At 38.9% G+C, this 18,547-nt stretch overlaps 1 protein-coding gene across 1 annotated transcript in view; it reads right to left on the bottom strand.

The window, feature by feature from the left end:
• The window catches only part of MAOB (monoamine oxidase B), a 199,180-nt gene that overhangs the window by 42,958 nt on the left and 137,675 nt on the right, over positions 1–18,547 (bottom strand). The window contains exons 4-7 of the mRNA XM_006864255.1: positions 11,675–11,779; positions 11,033–11,124; positions 3,024–3,165; positions 745–894 (exon numbers count right to left, since the gene is read on the bottom strand). Of these exons, the coding sequence (XP_006864317.1) occupies positions 745–894; positions 3,024–3,165; positions 11,033–11,124; positions 11,675–11,779 (489 nt within the window). The remainder of the gene's footprint in view (positions 1–744; positions 895–3,023; positions 3,166–11,032; positions 11,125–11,674; positions 11,780–18,547) is intronic.

Here is an 18,547-nt window from a genome sequence, read left to right as displayed (position 1 = left end):
TATAGAGTGGGGTGTCAGATTTGCTGACACATGGAGCTCAGCTTGAGCTAAGTGCTGTCAAGCTGAGGCTTAAGGTAGAATGCTATGTCCTATGGGCATTTATCAGAAGGTGACTGGAACACTGATGCCCTGAACATTTTCTGATCCTGTATTGTAACCTGTTAATTTCCTTAGTAAACCCCATAACTTTTGGCATGGTGTCTGAGATCTGTATGGCTATTGCTAAGGATTATTGAACCCACCTGAACAGAGAGGGTTATGGGAGGAGAGGTTTGTTGTCAATATTTTTGCAGAGATACATAGAGAAGAAAGCATATGAAGGCAGAGACAAGAGATTGGAGTGATGCATCTACAGTCCAAGGAACACCAAGGATTATCAGGAATTAGAAGCTAGAAGAGACAAAGAAGGATCTCTGCTTAGAGTGGACAGATAGAGAACATCTTGATTTTGAACTTTTGCTCCCAGAATTGTGAAAGAATAAATTTCTGTTGTTTTAAGCCATTTAGGGTGTGGTCATGGCAGTTCTAAGACAAACTGAAACAGTTATCTCAGTGATTCTGGCCTCTTCCCTATAGTTTAAGGGCCTTGTTGTTGTCAAGTGCTGTCATGTCGATTCCGACCCATAGCGACCCTGTATAGGGTTTCCAAGGAGCAGCTGGTGAGATTGAACCACCGACCTTGCAGTTCAAACGGCTTTGCAGTTTGGCGCATTAACCCACAGCACCACACTAGGACTTAGGTACCTCATAAATCTCATGATTTAGGGTCTCCACAAGGATATTTTCTCCTTTCTGGTTAATGTGGGTCACAGGCCTCTCCAGCTTCACTCGGTCCCCAAGGAGATCCATAATCCGCTCACTCACTTGACCAGATCCACCTACAAACTTCCTCTCCTGGAAAAAAACACACAAAAAACCCACAAAAAATACTCAAGAGGTGGGTTACATATGAAGTATAGAAACATGCATGGATTGGTAAATTGCTAGTTTCTCTCACATATCTTTATTCTGTGATATTTAAAATTTCTTTTTGTGTTGTAAATGATGTCTTTCACCATTATTTTCTATGTTATCTAATGCTGCTATAATAAGAATACCCCAAGTGGATGATTTAAAACAAAATGGAAATTTATTGTCTCACAGTTAACGAAATTAGAAGTCTGAATTCAGGGTACTGATGATAAGGTATGGCTTTTTTGTTGTTGTTGGCTCTGGCGACTAGTCCTTGTCTCTGTACCTTGTTGCCTGGTTCCTTGGAGATCGCCATGTGGTGTGGCACCAGTCTTCTCCCATCTCTGCTTCTTTTATATTTTATAAGAGATTGGCTCAAAACACAATCTACATTAATCATGTCTCATTAACATAACAAAGACAACTCAATTCCAGGTGGGATTATAAAGGCAGGCATAGAGATTAAGATCTACAACACATTCTTGGACTACTGGGTTTAGTAAAGCTCTCTGTAAAGTTGGACCCATGCTTGCTTGAGCACACTTAAACCTGTTTTCATCTTTCTGGTTGCTCAGGCTCAGAACCTCACTGACCTACCTAGGCCAGTCTTCTCACTGCTGGTGGTTGCTGCTCTTATCCTGGATCAGGTACTTTCTGCTTCTGTGGTCTTGTCAATCACAGTACCCACCTGCCTGGAGCTCTGCTAAACCTTCTAGATGTTCTCGGCATGATTATTCAAACAGAGTTGAGCTGACTACCTCCTCCTAAATCTTTACTTGGTATTTTAAAAACAAACTCTTTCAAAAAGATCTGAAAATAAAAATGAAAGAAGAAAGGAAAATTTGAATCCACAGTGCCTTATATGAAACTAGGTCTTAAGAAAGAGACATGGCAAGAATGAATGAGTAAAGGAACAAATTCAGTGTGTGTGTTGTGTGTGTGTATGTTTGTTTAATTGAAACTGCACTCCTGATCTTTCTTTTTGAGCTTTCCAAAAAGTGCTCTAGTTATGTTTAGATCATCTCCTATAAGCCTGTTGTTGTTGTTGTTATGTGCCATCAAGTCGGTTCCGACCCATAGCGACCCTGTATAGGGTTTCCGAGGGTGTAAATCTTTACGGGAGTAGAAAGCCTCATCTTTCTCCCGCGGAGCACCTGGTAGTTTTGAACCGCTGACCTTAAGGTTCGCAGCCCGATTCGTAACCACTACGCTACCAGAGCTCCTATAAGCCTACCAGGTAATAATTGGATGGATACCTGTCATGGATTGAACTGTGTCCTCCCAAAATATGTGTTGTAAATCTTAACCTTTATACCTGTGGTTGGAGTCCTGGTATGGCGCTGTAGGATAAAGCACTGGACTGCAAGGTTGGCGGTTCAAACTTATGAGCAGCTCCTCAGAAACTCTTTACACAGTCGCTATGAGTCAGAACTGACTAGGTGGTACTTAACAACAACATACCTGTGGTTATAATCCTATTTGGGAAGGGGCTATCTTTGTTAAAATAATGAGACAGGATTACTGTAGGGTGTCTTTGAGTCAAAATAATTTTTTTTTTTTTTTGAGATACAAAAGAGATTAAGCAGGCAAGCAGAGACGTGAGAGCTGCCAAGACAAGACACATGTAGATCTCTAAGGAACTAGGAAGCAGAAGCTGAAGAGACAAGGACTTTCCTGTAAAGTTGACGGTGAGAGAAAGCCTTATCCTAGGCCAGCACCCTGAATTCAAACTTCTCCCCTCCTAAACTGTGAGAAAAGGGATTTCTGGTTGTTAAACTCATCCACTTGTGGTATTTCTGTTTTAGTAGCACAAGAAAACGAAGACAATATCCAAATGGAAAACTGCAAAAGTACATGAAGAGGCATGCCTAGTTTTAAAATGCCATTGGCCTCAAATGGGGTAGTTAACAACAGATTGCAAAAGCTACCGTGAGCTGTTAAAACACAGCTCTAAGGGGCATCTGCTTCCTGTTTCATTATTTCACAATTGAAGTATGACCCGAAACGATGGCAATCTTCCTTTGAGGCAGTGGCTGGTTTTCTGTTGGAAGGATGGAAGGATGACTGAGTACCTGTCCTCCATTGGTTGTTGACATGATCCTGGTTGTGCCCCCGCACTGCTTCACATACCACAGGAACCAGAGAGCAGAGACTTCATGGGTCTCCGCAGTGACACAGAGGTTCACAAAGAGAATGGCAAGCTGCTTTGCAGATCTGCTCAGGAAGAACCAAGAATACAATGGGCAAACATGGGAATTCCAGGGTCTAGTGTCTTCTTAATTTTCTGGTATTTAGTCAAGTAGGAAATTTAGAGCTCTGGTAGCGGAGTGGTTATGAATTGGTCTGCTAACCTCACGGTCAGCAATTTGAAACTACCAAACATTCCTTGGGAGAAAGACGAGCCTTTCTGTTCCTGCAAAGATTCACACCCTCAGAAACCCTATACAGAGTCACTATGAGTCTGAACTAACTCCACGGCATACCACCACCACGTTTACTGTAATTTGTCAAATCTCAGGTATCCGTAGTTAGAATCCAACACTATAAACATCTGTGACTTCGGACGTTGATAATACAGGATTTATTTCCCTTTTAACAAAAATATCTTTCCCAGAATCAGCTTATATCCAGGTTCTGTGTGATCATGATTTCACCCCTCCAAACTTTTTCCCAGTGATCCCCATCTTAATTTCATCTAAGGCCAAATATCTAAAAATGATCCTTAATTCCCTCTCTATCACTCTCCCCCTTCCAATCCTAGAAGTCCTGTTGTCTCTAACCACATCTCTTCATTTTCATCATCACCAATTTAGCATCATCTCTTGCCATAAGTATTGCAATTACTTCCTCCAGATTGAGCTCTCTGTCTCCACTCTTCTGCCCTGGCATCTATTCACCATGCTTGAAAAACCCTATGCTTTTCACCGCCCTCCTTGCCAAGCTGCTCTTTCTAAAGTATAAATTACATCATTCCACCATTATAATTAACAGTTTCCAGTGGTATCATCAGAAAAAAATTCAGAACTTGTACTATAACCTCCAAAACCCTAAGTAATCTAGCCTATGCCTACTTTTACTATCTTACCCATACCTTCTTTTGTTTATTTTTGTGCTTGTTCAGAAAGACACACTGTTATTTTGTGTATGAAGATTAGCACTAATTTCTACATTCCCTGCCCTCTGGCATTTTGATTACAATTTCCTATTTGGAAATGATGTTGATTAGTAGTTTATATATATATATTATTGCTGTCTTCCCCACTAGAATATAAACCATGAAACAGAGACTGTCTCTTTTTTGCTCACCATAGTTGCCCCTTTAACAAAATACTGTCTAGCGCTTTATAAGCATTCAGTAATTGTTGAATGAATGAGTGAATAATTAATGAGAATTGTCAAGTAAACACGATTTAAAAATCATGAAAAATGTACAAATGCTAGGTACTACGCCAAATATAGACTTGGTCACCGCATCGATTCAGTTGTTTAACTACCTAATGGAAGAGAAGATCAAAGGAGGAACAAGGGGGGCGAGTAATTAATAGAATATAGATGGGTGAAATCTGATTTGGTGTAGGCAGGTAAATGGAGAGCAATTGCTCACTTTCGAGTGTGTTTCTAGGTAGCATGTAATCTCAAAGCATCAGGAATATCTAGTACAACGTGAAATTCATGGGCTCTAACATGTCCCTGGTGTGGCACAGTAAGACAAGCACTGGACTGCAAAGTCAGTTAGAACTGCAAGGTTGGCAGTTCCAACCCACCATTCGTTCCTCAGAAACCTTAAACAGGGTCACTATAAGTTGAAACCGACTTGATGGCTCATAACAATAATAACAATAGCATGCCCTCTGGAATAGAATTAATACAGCCATCCTTTTATTATGAACTTTCCCTCAAGTCTGAATATTGTTGTTATTAGCTGGTCTCAAGTCAATCCCTAACTCACGGTGACCGCATGATGGAATAATATGTTGCCCAGTCCTGTGCCGTCCACATGATGGGTTGCAAATTGAAACATTGTGGTTCTCAATGTTTTCCCTGACTGATATTTCAAAGTACACTGATATCCCTTTCAAGCAATTGTCCAGACAAGTCTGGAAGTTTGAAAAACTGTTCGGCATCATAGCAACATGCAAACTGTCATGGACAGATGGATGGGTGGTGACTACACATGAGGTACACTGGTTGAGAATAGAACCCTGGTCTCTCACAGAGAAGGCGAAAATTTTCCCACGGAACCTGCTGGAGTATAGTTAACCTGGTTATAGGTGAAGCCGAATTTGCTACCTAGTAATGCACTCAACTAGTGGTTACGAATTGGGCTGCTAACTTCAGGGTCAGCAGTTCGAAACTACCAGCTGTTCTGCTGGAGAAAGATGAGGCTTTCTGCTCCTGTAAAGATTTACAGCCTTGGAAACCCTGTGCTGGGTCGCTATGAGTCGGAACTGACTCCACGGCACATAACAACAACAACAACAATGCACTCAACAACAACAATGTTGACAATGGGTGAGATAAATAATACCATCTTCCATTTACTGAAAATTTCCCACACTCCATAGACTTTAAAGCAATAATCTTACTGAATTGTCATAACACTCATATAAAATAGTTAACCAATTTTCTCCAGTATCAGAGAGTTTAATAAACATAGCTCATTAAATAGTACAACTTGAAAGCAGATTAGATCTGGCTCTGAAACCCATGCTTTTATTATCTGAAAAAGCTTGATAGTGCAAATAGTCACCAATGAGCATGTCTTTATTCTACAGCATCTTTATTCTGTAGGTTTGTAGACTTACACCTAATATACTTTATTGACAATGTTTGAAGCCGTAACAATCTGACAGCACTTTTGTAACAATCCCCACCAGTAAAACCAGCAAAGTGGTTTAATGTATAATAGGCTTTAGTGACTTAGAGTTAGTTTTGCAAGATTCTGTCTGATAATTGCTGTTGTTGTTAAGTGCCGTTGAGTTGGTTCTGACTCATGTTGTTGTTGTGTGTCATCGAGTCAGTTCCGACTCATAGCATCCCTGGATAGGGTTTCCGAGGCTGTAAATCTTTACGGGAGCAGAAAGCCTCATCTTTCTCCCACAGAACAGCTGGTAGTTTCAAACTGCTGACCTTGTAGTTCGCAGCCTGATTGGTAACCACTACGCTACCAGAACTCCTGGTGAGCTTGAACCGCCGGCCTAGTGGTTCAAACCAACCTTGCAGTCAGCGCTTTAACCCACAGCACCACACCAGGACTCCTTTCTGATAATTGGAGGGATGGAAATTTCTCACTCATACATTCTTCCTTGTGCAGGCAATTTGTAGCATCTATCTAAAGCAAATATCCAGACATCAGTTTAAAATATTATTTTAAAGTAAAAAAAAAATCCTTTGCTAGTTCCTGATTTCACAGGTTTCTTTGTTCCTTGTTTCACAGGTGAATTTGGGGGCAATGGTAAAAATAACAAAACTTAAAACTGGTTCAATTTGTTTTTGCTATGTGCTGTGGAGTCGGTTCCAACTCATAGCGACCCTGCACAGGGTTTCCAAGGCTGTTAATCTTTACGGGAGCAGAACGCCTCATCTTTCTCCCGCGGAACGGCTAGACAGTCAAAATAAATATAAATATATTGCTGCTCTTCTAGGTGTATTGTTGTTATTTTGTTGGGCAAGAAACAATGTCGGTTTCAAATGGAAGGAAACAGAAAAGTAATTATTTCAGGAGAGCCAGTCCATTTCTAATTCTTTATTCAATTTACTTTGGGAGCTTCAATGAAAACAGAAAGAGAAGACCATTAACAGAGGGAAAGAAGGCCAAGAAAGCTAGTGTAATGTCCAAAGGATTCATTTCTTTGTCCTATTGACTTTTTGAAAGATAAATGTTATCACATTTTTCTACATGAAAAATACATACACATTGTATAAAATTTGAAAAGTCCAAAATAGTAAAAGGAAGATGAGAGAATAAGTATCTTCCATATTTCTGCTCCCTAAAAGATAATCATTGATCTTAGATATGTTTTTTTCTAGGTCAGGATTTTTACACATATATTTACATATTGTTGTGATCATGCTGTACATGTAATTTTACGTTTGGGGAAAGCACTTGATAATTGAAAGAATCATCACATTAGTCTTTGAATGATGTGACTGAACTTCAGTTTGATTGAAAACATGGTCTGGATGTTCTAGGAATTGCTTTCTTTTAAAAGCAGAAAACGATATCATGCATATCTTGATTTAAAAAGGTAGAAAATTGCTTTGTGTTCTTATGCTTCACAGAGACTTGCGATCCCATAGAAATATAATTGGACTTATTTATCTTAAAAGAGCTGAAACACTCTCTGGGGAAAAGATGGCTGACAGAGATTCTTAAAAACTTTTATAAAGCAAGATATAAATAAATGCATCCAATTACATACTCATTATATTGAAAAATCTAAATAATACAATTTAAAAATAAAGTGTACAGTTATGTTACAAAATAAATTATACAAGGGCCTTCAAAAAGTTGGTGAAAAATGGAATTGAAAGATGATGGAATATTTCCATGAACCATTTAAAGTTCCTCATTGTATTATAAGGAGTCCTGGTGGGACTGTAGGATAAGAGCTGGACTGCTAACTGCAAGTTTGGCAGTTCAAATCCACCCACAAGCTGACCCATGGGATAATGATGATACCTTCTACTCCCTTAACGATTTACAGTCTCAGAAACCCTATTAGGATCCTTATGAGTCGAAATGGCAGTGGGTTTGGTTTTGGTTTTCATTGAATTACAAACTGCATCCTCCTAAAAGTGTTAGGTTGCATTGAAAAAACGAGCTGCCATCAAATTGATTCCAACTTGTGGTTGGAATAGGGTTTTCCTTCAAAATATTTAAAGACCCTTTATTGAGGACAAATACTAAAGACATAAGCAAATCAGCATACGGTCATACTATTGTCAGAAGGATTTGCAGCTATGTGACTATTTATAGAGATGGAAAACAAAAGAAATTCATCACAAAATCATGATTGGTGGCAAACCAATTCATCACAATCACATTCGGGAAAGGGACCATGGTTGGGATAGGTAAACTACTGCAGATTAAAAAGTTTACAGGATTAGTTCTGGGGTCCTCAGACCAACTTGATCTAGGTATGACTCATGAAAGCGCTACCTTGGTATCTCAAGTTCCATTAAGGGCACCAAGTCCTGGTGTGGCGCTGCAGGATAAGCACTGGACTGCTAACCACAAGGTCAGTGGTTCACGCCCACCAGCTTCTCCTCAGAAACCCTATATGGAGTCAGTATTAGTTGGAACTGACTTGCTGGCACTTAATAACAGAATAGACCTGGTGGCACAGTGATTAAGGGTTCATCATTGCTATCAGAAGATTGGAAGTTCGAACACAGCAGGTTCTCTGTGCAAGAAAGATGTAGCTGCCTCAAAGATTAATACCTTGAAAACCTTATTGTTGTTGTTAAGTGCTGTCCATTGAGTTGCTTCTGACTCATTGTGATCCTGTATTAGGGTTTCCAAGGCATGGCTGGTGAGTTTCGAGCTGTCTACCTCGTAGTTCAAACCGACTTATGGGGCATTTCTATTCTGTTGGAATGGCTCTACATTAATGGGCGTGGTTTGGTTTTGAATGGGTCAAAGTAGACTGTGTGATCTTCCTCTGATGAGTGTAGAAAGAAAAAAAAAAAATGAAGGGAAAAAAATAATTACTTTAAGCATACCATAAACCAATTTTCATCAGTGAAAAGAAGGAAGTTGCAGTTGTAATTTTTATCTTGTGCCCTAATGTGTCAACTAATAGATTAATGAGCTTGACTTGTAGTTTTGAGCTGATATTATGGAAGTTATTTTTTAAATGGGTGTCTGATGTTTGGATAGCTTGCCATAAGTGCTACTTTCCATGGATTTGTCTCCAGTGCCCTCAAGTCTGTTCTAATCTATAGCAACCCTGTGTTGTTGTCAAGTGCCATCGAGTCGATTCCAACTCATAGTGAGCCTGCATAGAGTTTCCAAGGAGCAGCTGGTGGGTTTGAACCTGCTGATTTTGTGGTTTGCAGCCCAGTGCTGATCCTACACCAACACACCAGAAGCAACCCTATAGGGCAGAGTCAAACTGCCCCATGATGTTTTCGAGACTGTAGTCTTCCTGGGAGCAAATCACCAGGTCTTTTCTTACTCAGAATTGCTGGTGAGTTTAAACTGCGACTTTTCAGTTAGTGGCCAAGCATTTAACTATTGTGCCACCAGAGTTCCTTAATGCATAGTTAAATAATTTTATTTTTAAAATTGTATCATATATCATACTGCACATACTCATGACAACAGGCTTTTTTATGTATTTAATACAATTTTTAAAGGCACTAAATATTTTACATGATTATAAGAGATTCTATTTTTTTTAAGAATGGAAATTTCTTTCTTTGAACCACAACCCCCCTTTATTATTTTTTTATTATAATGTTCTTCTAGAAAAATGTGAGAATGTACACAGCATAACAGTTGCTATTTTTAAATTTTTTCAGGTATACAATTCAATGGCATTAACTCAGGATGATGTGTAATTATCACCACTATTTATTTCCAAAACTTTTCCATCACTACAAAGGAGTATTCTATTTTTCAGATGCTCTAAAATTAATTTAACCAATTTCCTATCAGTTGATATGCTTTTTCCACTTAAAAATAATGCTTTGGGTTAAAGAATAATGCTGAATCTGTGACACATCTCATAACATGGATGAACCTGAAAAACATTATGCTGAGTGAAATTAGTCGCAGAAGGACAGACGTTACGTGAAACCTCTATTATAAAAAGTCAAGAAAAGGTTTTCATATCAAAAGAAACATTATTTGAAGGTTACCAGGGGTTGGAAAGAGGACAAAATACTGACTAGAGGGTTGTTGTTGTTGTTAAGTGCCGTCGAGTCGATTCCGACCCATACCGACCCTGTATAGGGTTTCCAAGGAGCAGCTGGTGAGCTTGAACCACCGACCTTGCAGTTCAAATGGCTTTGCAGTCTGGTGCATTAACCCATAGAGCCACACCAGGCTAGAGGGTAGACATGTGCTAACTTGGGTGAAGGGAAAAATACAGAATTAAGTTTGTTTGTTTTTTTTAAATGCTTTGAATCTCTTTCTTTCTCTCCTTTTCTCCCTCCCTGTATGCCTTTCTCCCTTTCCTCCTTTCTCTCTCCTTCATTAAGCTAAATTCTAAGAAGTTGGGTTCCCACATCAAGGGGCATATGCTGTTTTATGTCTTTACTTCCACTTCCTAAATTCAGACAATCTGAAGACCTTTTCACTTTTAGTTGTCAATGTTTCAGCTTCCTTCCCCAATGCCCAGAGAATAAAGACAGCAACCCCAGCACCAAACAGATTCCCAAAGAATGTTGTTAGCATGGGAAGACTATCTCTTTGAATTGGGCTTCCTTTCCATTTTCATTGCTAAGAGCAGTGAGGCTTGTCCATATTGTCTGTTCATATAGCCCTGAGAATTTATATATAGCTCCATGTCAACACACATCTAATGCTTGACCTATGCTTATAATAATTGATTTCAAAGCCACATTTTTTTTTTTTTTTACTAAAGGGGTACATTCTGTCTAATCATATGCCCCCCATGCCCTACTGTTGTAAATTATCTATAGAACATCTCTAGAAATGCTTCTTTAATTTTTTGAAGAGTTGTACCCTATCATGCTTGGAGTAAAAGGCATGTTTCAAAGACATCTTTCTACTTGACCATCAGTGACAATTAAACAAAAAAGGTATTAGATCAACAAGGTAAACAATGGGATCTTTATGTGAATGGTCTTGAAGTTTTCTAAGTAAAGGAGGTGGCATATTCTGAGGACTTTACACCACTTTTGTGCTACAAAACGAATCCAAAGAAGTATGGTTTGATATATAGAGATCTTTAAGATATGATCCAGTTCCAATATTTTTCAGCATTCTGCCTAGCCTCTGGCATGGTTTTAGACACAAAGCAGTTAGTAGTCCCACATCTGCTGAATGATATTGCTAAATAAAGCTGACATGTAGTCACAATAAATGGCTATGTCTAATGTGGAGTCTTACTCGGTCCAGCAGATCTTGTCCAGGAATTCCTTCATTGTCATGTGGTCCCACTCTTCTGCAAGGGGTGCCTTCCATGGAGCATCGCTGGGAATCTACAGTCAGATCAGGATTTCGAAGGGGGAAAAAAATTAGTCAGAACTGACTCCACAGCACCTAACAGAGACACAGTAATTAGAGGGAATGTGATAAATGGACTGTTTCCAAATATGGAATGCTAAATTGCTGTTATAGAGAACATCAACAAATTCAGCTTTTTAATAAGGATTAGACATCTACTGCAAATCATATTAAAATTGGAGTTTCAGGTTAAGCTTTTAAAGTAAATGTTTATTTGGGGAATGGTGGAAACCCAAAGACCCAGAAGTTTTATTTTGTTACATCCTGAAAATTTTCTAAAATAGAATCATCAACCCAGGAAGGCTGAGTGTTACATGATCTTTCTCTCCTCACCAATAGTATATTTGGAATTCGATTAATTTAGAGGTCAGAAACAAGTTCCTTCACTCATTTCACAAATCTTCACTGAGAGTTACCATGTGCTAGATAATATGCTAGGACTGGTGGGTACCTTTTTTGCTTTTAAAGACCAACATTTTTATGAAAAAATACACATGTAGTCAAAAAAACTTTAGGAAGCTTTACCTCTCGTCCCATGTCATCCATTGTCCTCCATAGGTTATTATAATCTAGATAGGCAATTGGATTCCATACAGGTGGGAATGGTCCTCTGAAGGGGTATGATTTTCCCTGTGAAATACATGATATTTTTTTAAAGGAAATATTTATTACAATCTAAAATCTGACCAGTTGATAGATTTCTACAAGCCAAATCATTGTCATTACCAATATGTGACATTCATTCAAGTATTTTTGTTCCTTATATCCTTAAAAACCTACTTAATTTTTTAGAGTGGATTCCCAGCAAAACTCTCTGTCAATCAAATAAGTTTAGTGCCACAATAACCAAAGTTACAAAGAACTTTCTCTCTGTGATTTGAATTCCTATTATATAAAGTTTAAATGTTGTTTTTGTTGTTAGGTGCCATTGAGTCGGTACCGACTCATAGCAACCTTATGCACAGCAGAACGAAACACTGCCTGATCCTGGGCCAACCTCACTATTGTTGCCATGCTTGAGCCCATTGATGTTACCCCTTTCCCAATCCATCATGCTGGGGGTCTTCCTCTTTTTCTCTGACCCTCCACCCTACCAAACCTGATATCCTTCTCCAATGACTGGTCCCTCCTGACAAATGTCCAAAGTATGAGAGACGAAGTTTGGCCATCCTGGCCTCCAAGGAGCACTCTGGCTACACTTCTTCCAACACAGATCTTTTGGTTCTTTTGGCAGCCCATGGCACTTTCAATAGTCTCCTCCAACACCATAACTCAAAAGCATCAATTCTTCCACAATCTTACATAAATAGGGTTACCTAAACTAATCTCTTTCACAATGATACTTTCAAATATCTCAGAGTCAGGAGATCCTGTGTACTTGGAATGTCAGAAAAGTAAAACTATAAACATTATACAAGTTAAAAGGGAATGAAGACTAAAGTCATAGGACTGCAGCCATCCGTAGGAAGAACCACAAACAAGGCTCACCAGGCTTTCCCAAGGAGTCACTTGTGCTATGTTAGTCAACAGTAAGTAGCTTCCAGAAAAAAACAAGGTCAAAGCATAAAGAAGAGACAAGTACAAGCATCTCCTCTGGATATATTTACAGTAGAGAAATCTTGACACAGACATAAAGCAAACAACTGTTTCCAAGGACTAAAAGTTAAACAGCCCATAAATCACTTTTAGACAGATTAATTTGTTGATGGTAGTAAAGGGACACACATACAAAGTGCTTTGAGTTAATCTGAAAACCTGAATCAGCAGTCAGGCTTTCAACCGAATCAAAATAACTCAAGATTCTCAATCAACTTAAATCTCACCATAACTCTGAATCATTCAGGAAAGATTCATATCATGTTTGTTTTGAGAAAAGAGGAGTGATTTTTGTGTTTGTGCATGCATGAATTCAGTAGCCATGTTAATCTTCTTTTGAACAATACAATACAGTTCTCAAGGAAGAGTTGAGACACACATTTAGTTTTTTCTTAATTTTATTAAGGTGTAATTATTAAGGTGAAATTATGGTGTGCCTGAACCAAGTTATGGTATTTTCAATCACCTTATATGAATTTGAAAGGTAGACCTTCAAAGAATCCATCCATTTGAGTTATGGTGTTGGAGAAGAACACTGAAAATATCGTGGACTGCCAGAAGAACAAACAAATCTCTCATACAGAAAAAAAATACAGCCATAATACTTCTTAGAAGCAAGGATGGCAAGACTTTGTCTCTCCTACTTTGGACATGTTGTCAGGAGGGACCAGTCCCTGGAGAAGGACATCGTGCTTGGTCAAGTGGATGGTTAGCAAAAAAGAGAAGATCCTCAACAAGATGTATTGACCCAGAGACAGCAACAATGGGTAAAAATGTAACAATTGTGAGGATGGCACAGGACCAGGCAGTGTTTCCTTTTGTTATGTGTGAGGTTGCTATGAATTGGAAACAACTTGAAGGCACCTCACTACAACAACAACAATTTGCATATAATGCACTCATTTTAAGTGTTTTGACACATGTATGCACTCACGGCTACAATCAAGAAACAGATTATTCCCATTAACCATAGAAATTTCCCTCTTGCTCCTTCTTGGTCAATCCTCACCCCTTTCAGGTTCTAGGCAGTCACTGACTTCTTTTCTGTCATTATTGGTTGGCTTAACCTGCACTAACATTTAAAAAAAAATAGAATCATATAGTATGTGCACCATCATGTCTAACTTCTTTTGCACAGCATTACGTTTTTGAGGTTTACCTATGTTGTTGCCTATTCCTCCTTTTTATTGCTGAGCTGAATTCCATTGTGTAGACACACCACAGTTTCTATTCTCCTGTTGACTATCTCAGATTAAGACTGCTGTGAAAAAGGAGTCCATGAAAATTCTTGGACAGATTTTTTTGTATGCATATGCTTTCCTTTCTCTTGGATAAATGCCTAAGAATGGAATTGCTGAGTCATATAATAGGTGTATGTTTAACTTCTTAAGTTAAAAAAAAAATTGCAATGTGATTATATCACTTCACATTACCACCAACAATGTATGAGAGTTCTACTTGCTCCACATCCTGACTGATACTTGAAGATCTTTATATTTTAGGCTTTAAATACATTTTATTGTTTGTGGTCTCTAAAAATCCTTCTTAAATGTTATCATAAACTGTGCTATGATGAAAATGCAGCCCCCATTTTTCAGAAATCACCAAGAAATATACTTTTTTATTGTAGAATAACGTTAGATTTACAGAAAAGTTTCAAAGATAGTACAGAAATTTCCCATCTGTCTCTCACCCAGTTTCCTCTAACGTTGGCATATTTACATCACCATGTTTAAAATTTATTAAAATCAGGAGATTAATAGTAGTAACATTAATGTTAACTAAACTTCAGAGTTTATTTGGATCTCATCAGTGTTTTCATTATTTATTATTATTATTATTATTATTATTATTATTATTATTATTATTATTTTTATCTATTCCTGGTTCCCATCCAGTATACCATCTCAATTTAGTCATCTTGTCTCCTTAGTCTTGTCTGGTCTGTAACACTTTCTCAGTCTATCCTTGTTTTTCGTGACTCCTGATGTGGCACTGAACAATCACCACTGGACTGTGAACCAGAAGGTCAGCAGTTCAAGCTCACCAGCAGCTCCTTGGAAACCCTATACAAGGTTGCTATGAGTTCGAAGCATCTTGACAGCAGTTAACAACAACAACAAATAGTATTTTTAGTAGCCTCATATGCATGTGAAAGTTGGGCAATGAATAAAGAAGACCAAAAAAGAATTGATGCATTTGAGTTATGGTGTTGGAGAAGAATATTGAAAGTGCCATGAACTGCCAGAAGAACAAACAAATCTGTGATGGAGGAAGTACAGCCAGAATGCTCTTTAGAAGCCAAAATGACCAGGCTTAGTCTCTCATACTTCGGACATATCAGGAGGGACCAGGCCATGGAGATGGACATCATGCTTGGTAAAGTGGAGAGTCAACTAAAGAGAGGGAGACCCCCAATGAAACGGGTTGGCACAGTGGCAGCAGCAATGGGCTCAATCATAGCAGAAATTGTGAGAATTGTGAAGGACCGACTGGCCAGTGCTTTGTTCTGTTATACATAGGTTCATTATGGGTCAGAACCAACTCAATGGCACCTAACAACAACAGCAATTTTAAAGGTCCTGTTGTGGTGCTGTAGGATAAGCACCACACTGCAAAGTCGGCAGTTCAAATTCACCAGCCACTCTCAGAAATCCTCTACAGGGTCGCTGTGAGTTGGAATCAACCTGATAGCATTCAACAACAACAATAGTTTGTAAAAGTACTGTTCCCATGTTTTGTACAATGTCCCTGAATTGTGATCTGTCTGCATGCAGGCCTTTTCATCATGAGACTGTAGTTGTGTTTTTTTGTTTTGTTTTGTTTTTTAAGAGCAATGCAGCAGAAGTGGTTTTTCATCATGTCATATCAATGGATACATGAGTTATCATTGATGACATTAACCTTGATTGATAAAGATTGTGTCTTATTAGAAAATGTTATTTAGAAGCCAAGATGTGGCTTCTGGATGTATGCTGACACTTTTAAAAGCAACTTTATTGAGATATAATTCACCATACATTTTGCATGCTGACTTTAAACACCTCCACTTGTGTCTCCATCAGAGTTTGGCACATAGAACTCGCTCAGTGGGAACCTGCAATTGTTACATAAGATCATTCTCCACAAAGGAAAGGTGGACTCCCATTCAAGTTCTGCCAGTCCTAAACTGGCTGACAGAGTGAGCAAACTTCTTAATTTCCCTGGGTCCCAGATACCAACCTTTGTAAATGAACATCTATTAACACTGCCATCTTCCTTCAGGAAGTCTCAGATTAAACAGGTGGGTCATGTGGCCTTCTCCAAAGCTCAATGTGTTTGCCCTTCACGTGCTATTGACCTCAATGTACTATCCTCATTCTGTGACCTTCTATACTATTCTGTGACCTTCAGTAGACTCCAAAGTATGGACTCTGGAGCCAGCCTACCTGAGTCCAGTCCTGGCTCAGTTAACCACTTACTATCTGTGTTAAGTTGCTTAACCTCTTTGTGTCAAGGTTTACAGCAGTAAAATGAGATGATAGTAACTGCCTTATAGACATGTGGGGGAGATAAAAAGAGCTGACTTTGAATAGTGCTTGGTATATTGTAAGTTTCAATAAACATTGTTGTTATTACTGCATCTGCTAACTATTGTAATTATAACCTTTGTATTCCCAGGAGCTGCTGGCATAGATTTCTGGCACCTAGGTGCTCTATAAATGATTGATATTATCTCTGAAGCTTGTTATTTATTTGACACACCATGTTCGGATTTCTAAAATGATCTTTTGTACTTTGGTTTCCTATGATATTAGCCTTTTTGTTTTAAGGCAGTTTAAAATCTTGTTTTGGAATCTTGGTATGGTGCTGTAACATAAGCAATACACTGCTAACTGCAAGGTCAGTAGTTCAAACCCACCAGCCGCTCTTCAGAAACCCTATACAGGGTTGCTATGAGTTGGAACCCACTTGATGGCACTTAACACAGCAGCAAAGTCTTGTTTCAAGTCGCCTGTTGGGACCAGACCTCCTCTGGCCTCTGCAGATCCCCACCAGCAATATGGTGTCAATTTCTCCACTCCTTTCCAGCCTGCATACAGATTCACTGATGCAAAAGGAATGTGGATGGAATTAAGTAGTGAAGAACCACAGAGGGCTAGATGTCCTTAAGACTAGCATACAAAGCCATGCTCTCTAAACTCATTGTAGCATTGTGCTCTTTCTCGCAAACTAATAAATATTGTTGTTAAGTGCCATTGAGTCAGTTCTGACCCACAGCGACCCTATACAGGATTTTCAAGGAGCAACTGGTGAGCTTGAACCACCGACCTTGCAGTTCAAATGGCTTTGCAGTCTGGCACGTTAACCCACAGTGCCACACCGTGGTGGTGGCTATGTGCCATAGAGTCGGTTCCGACTCATAGCGACCTTGTACAGGGTTTCTGAGGCCGTAACTCTTTACGGGAGCAGAAAGCCTCATCTTTGTCCAACGGAACAGCTGGTAGTTTCGAACTGCTGTCCTTGCAGTTCGCAGCCCGATTCGTAACCATTACACTACCAGAGCTCCTTGTGCCACACCATTAGGAAGTATAAATTAGTTGTTGTCAAGTCAATTCCAACTCACAGCAACCCTCATGTGTGGCAGAGTAAAACTGTGCCCCATAATGTTTTCAGTAGGTTAATTTTTGGAAGCAGATTGTCAGGTCTTTCTTCTGAGGCTCCTTTGAGTAGACTCTAACCTTTTAGTTAGCAGCAGCACAGCGTGTTAACTATTTACACCACCCAGGGACTACTAGTAGCTACTATCAAAATCTCTGAGAAGGGAATTCATCATAGAAATTTTGGAATTTTTGAACAAGGCAATTGTCTTTTAGGTTCCTGGAAGAAATGGTGGAGAGAATTTAGGGGTAAAGAGATGGTAGAAAGAGGTCAGAAGCCGCCTAAAGTCTTTAGGGGACATTTTAGGGAAGGTGAGTACTTATGGAGAGAGAAGACTGGACAGAAAACATGCATTCCAACTGGTGGGAGAAGGCAAACCCAAGAACTATGCTTAATATTAATGTTAGGATGGATGGATGGGTAGATGAATAGAAGGAGAATATAGATATATGCTTTGTCCATTAGATGACCAAGAAAACTATAACAAAATAGTAATCATTCATAATCCCATTGAGCATAAATCTATCACAGCTATCAATATTTTAGTATTTCTTTCATCTTTTTATACATGTTATATATTATGCAGTTGAGATCTTCTTTATTGTACAATCATTGTCATGTTACTTTTCAGTAAATATTATTTGAAATAGTTAGGGTTTTGTGTCAACTCCACTATGCCAGGATTTCCAGTGGTTTCGTGATTAAAACGTGCTTATTCCCATGGTGATAAAACCTACTACAGGCATAGTTAACTCTATGATGAGTGACTATGAGCAGCCAATCCATTGAAAAGATGTTACCTTGGGGGTGTGGCCTGCTTCTAATATAACAGACACACAGAAAAGGCTCTCGGTCTCTGGCTGATTGTAAGCCATTTCCTTGATAATATAAACTTCTCTCTTTCTCTCTCTCAAGTTTACTATCAAGGAAATGGCTTATAAGTATTGAATATATATATAAAGAAATAAAGAACCACACTGATTTTGCTTATCTGGAAAACCCACTTTAAGACAATTATACATTAAACATTTCCCATGTCATTGTTGTTAGGTGCCATCAAGTCGGTTGTTGTTGTTGTTATGTGCCATGGAGTCGGTTCCGACTCATAGTGACCCTGTATAGGGTTTCCGAGGCTGTAAATCTTTACGGGAGCAGAAAGCC

The sequence above is a fragment of the Chrysochloris asiatica genome, unplaced genomic scaffold (genome assembly GCF_000296735.1).
Source record: "Chrysochloris asiatica unplaced genomic scaffold, ChrAsi1.0 scaffold00062, whole genome shotgun sequence".
NCBI classification, from domain to species: domain Eukaryota; kingdom Metazoa; phylum Chordata; class Mammalia; order Afrosoricida; family Chrysochloridae; genus Chrysochloris; species Chrysochloris asiatica.
This window is presented reverse-complemented; position numbering and strand designations above follow the sequence as displayed.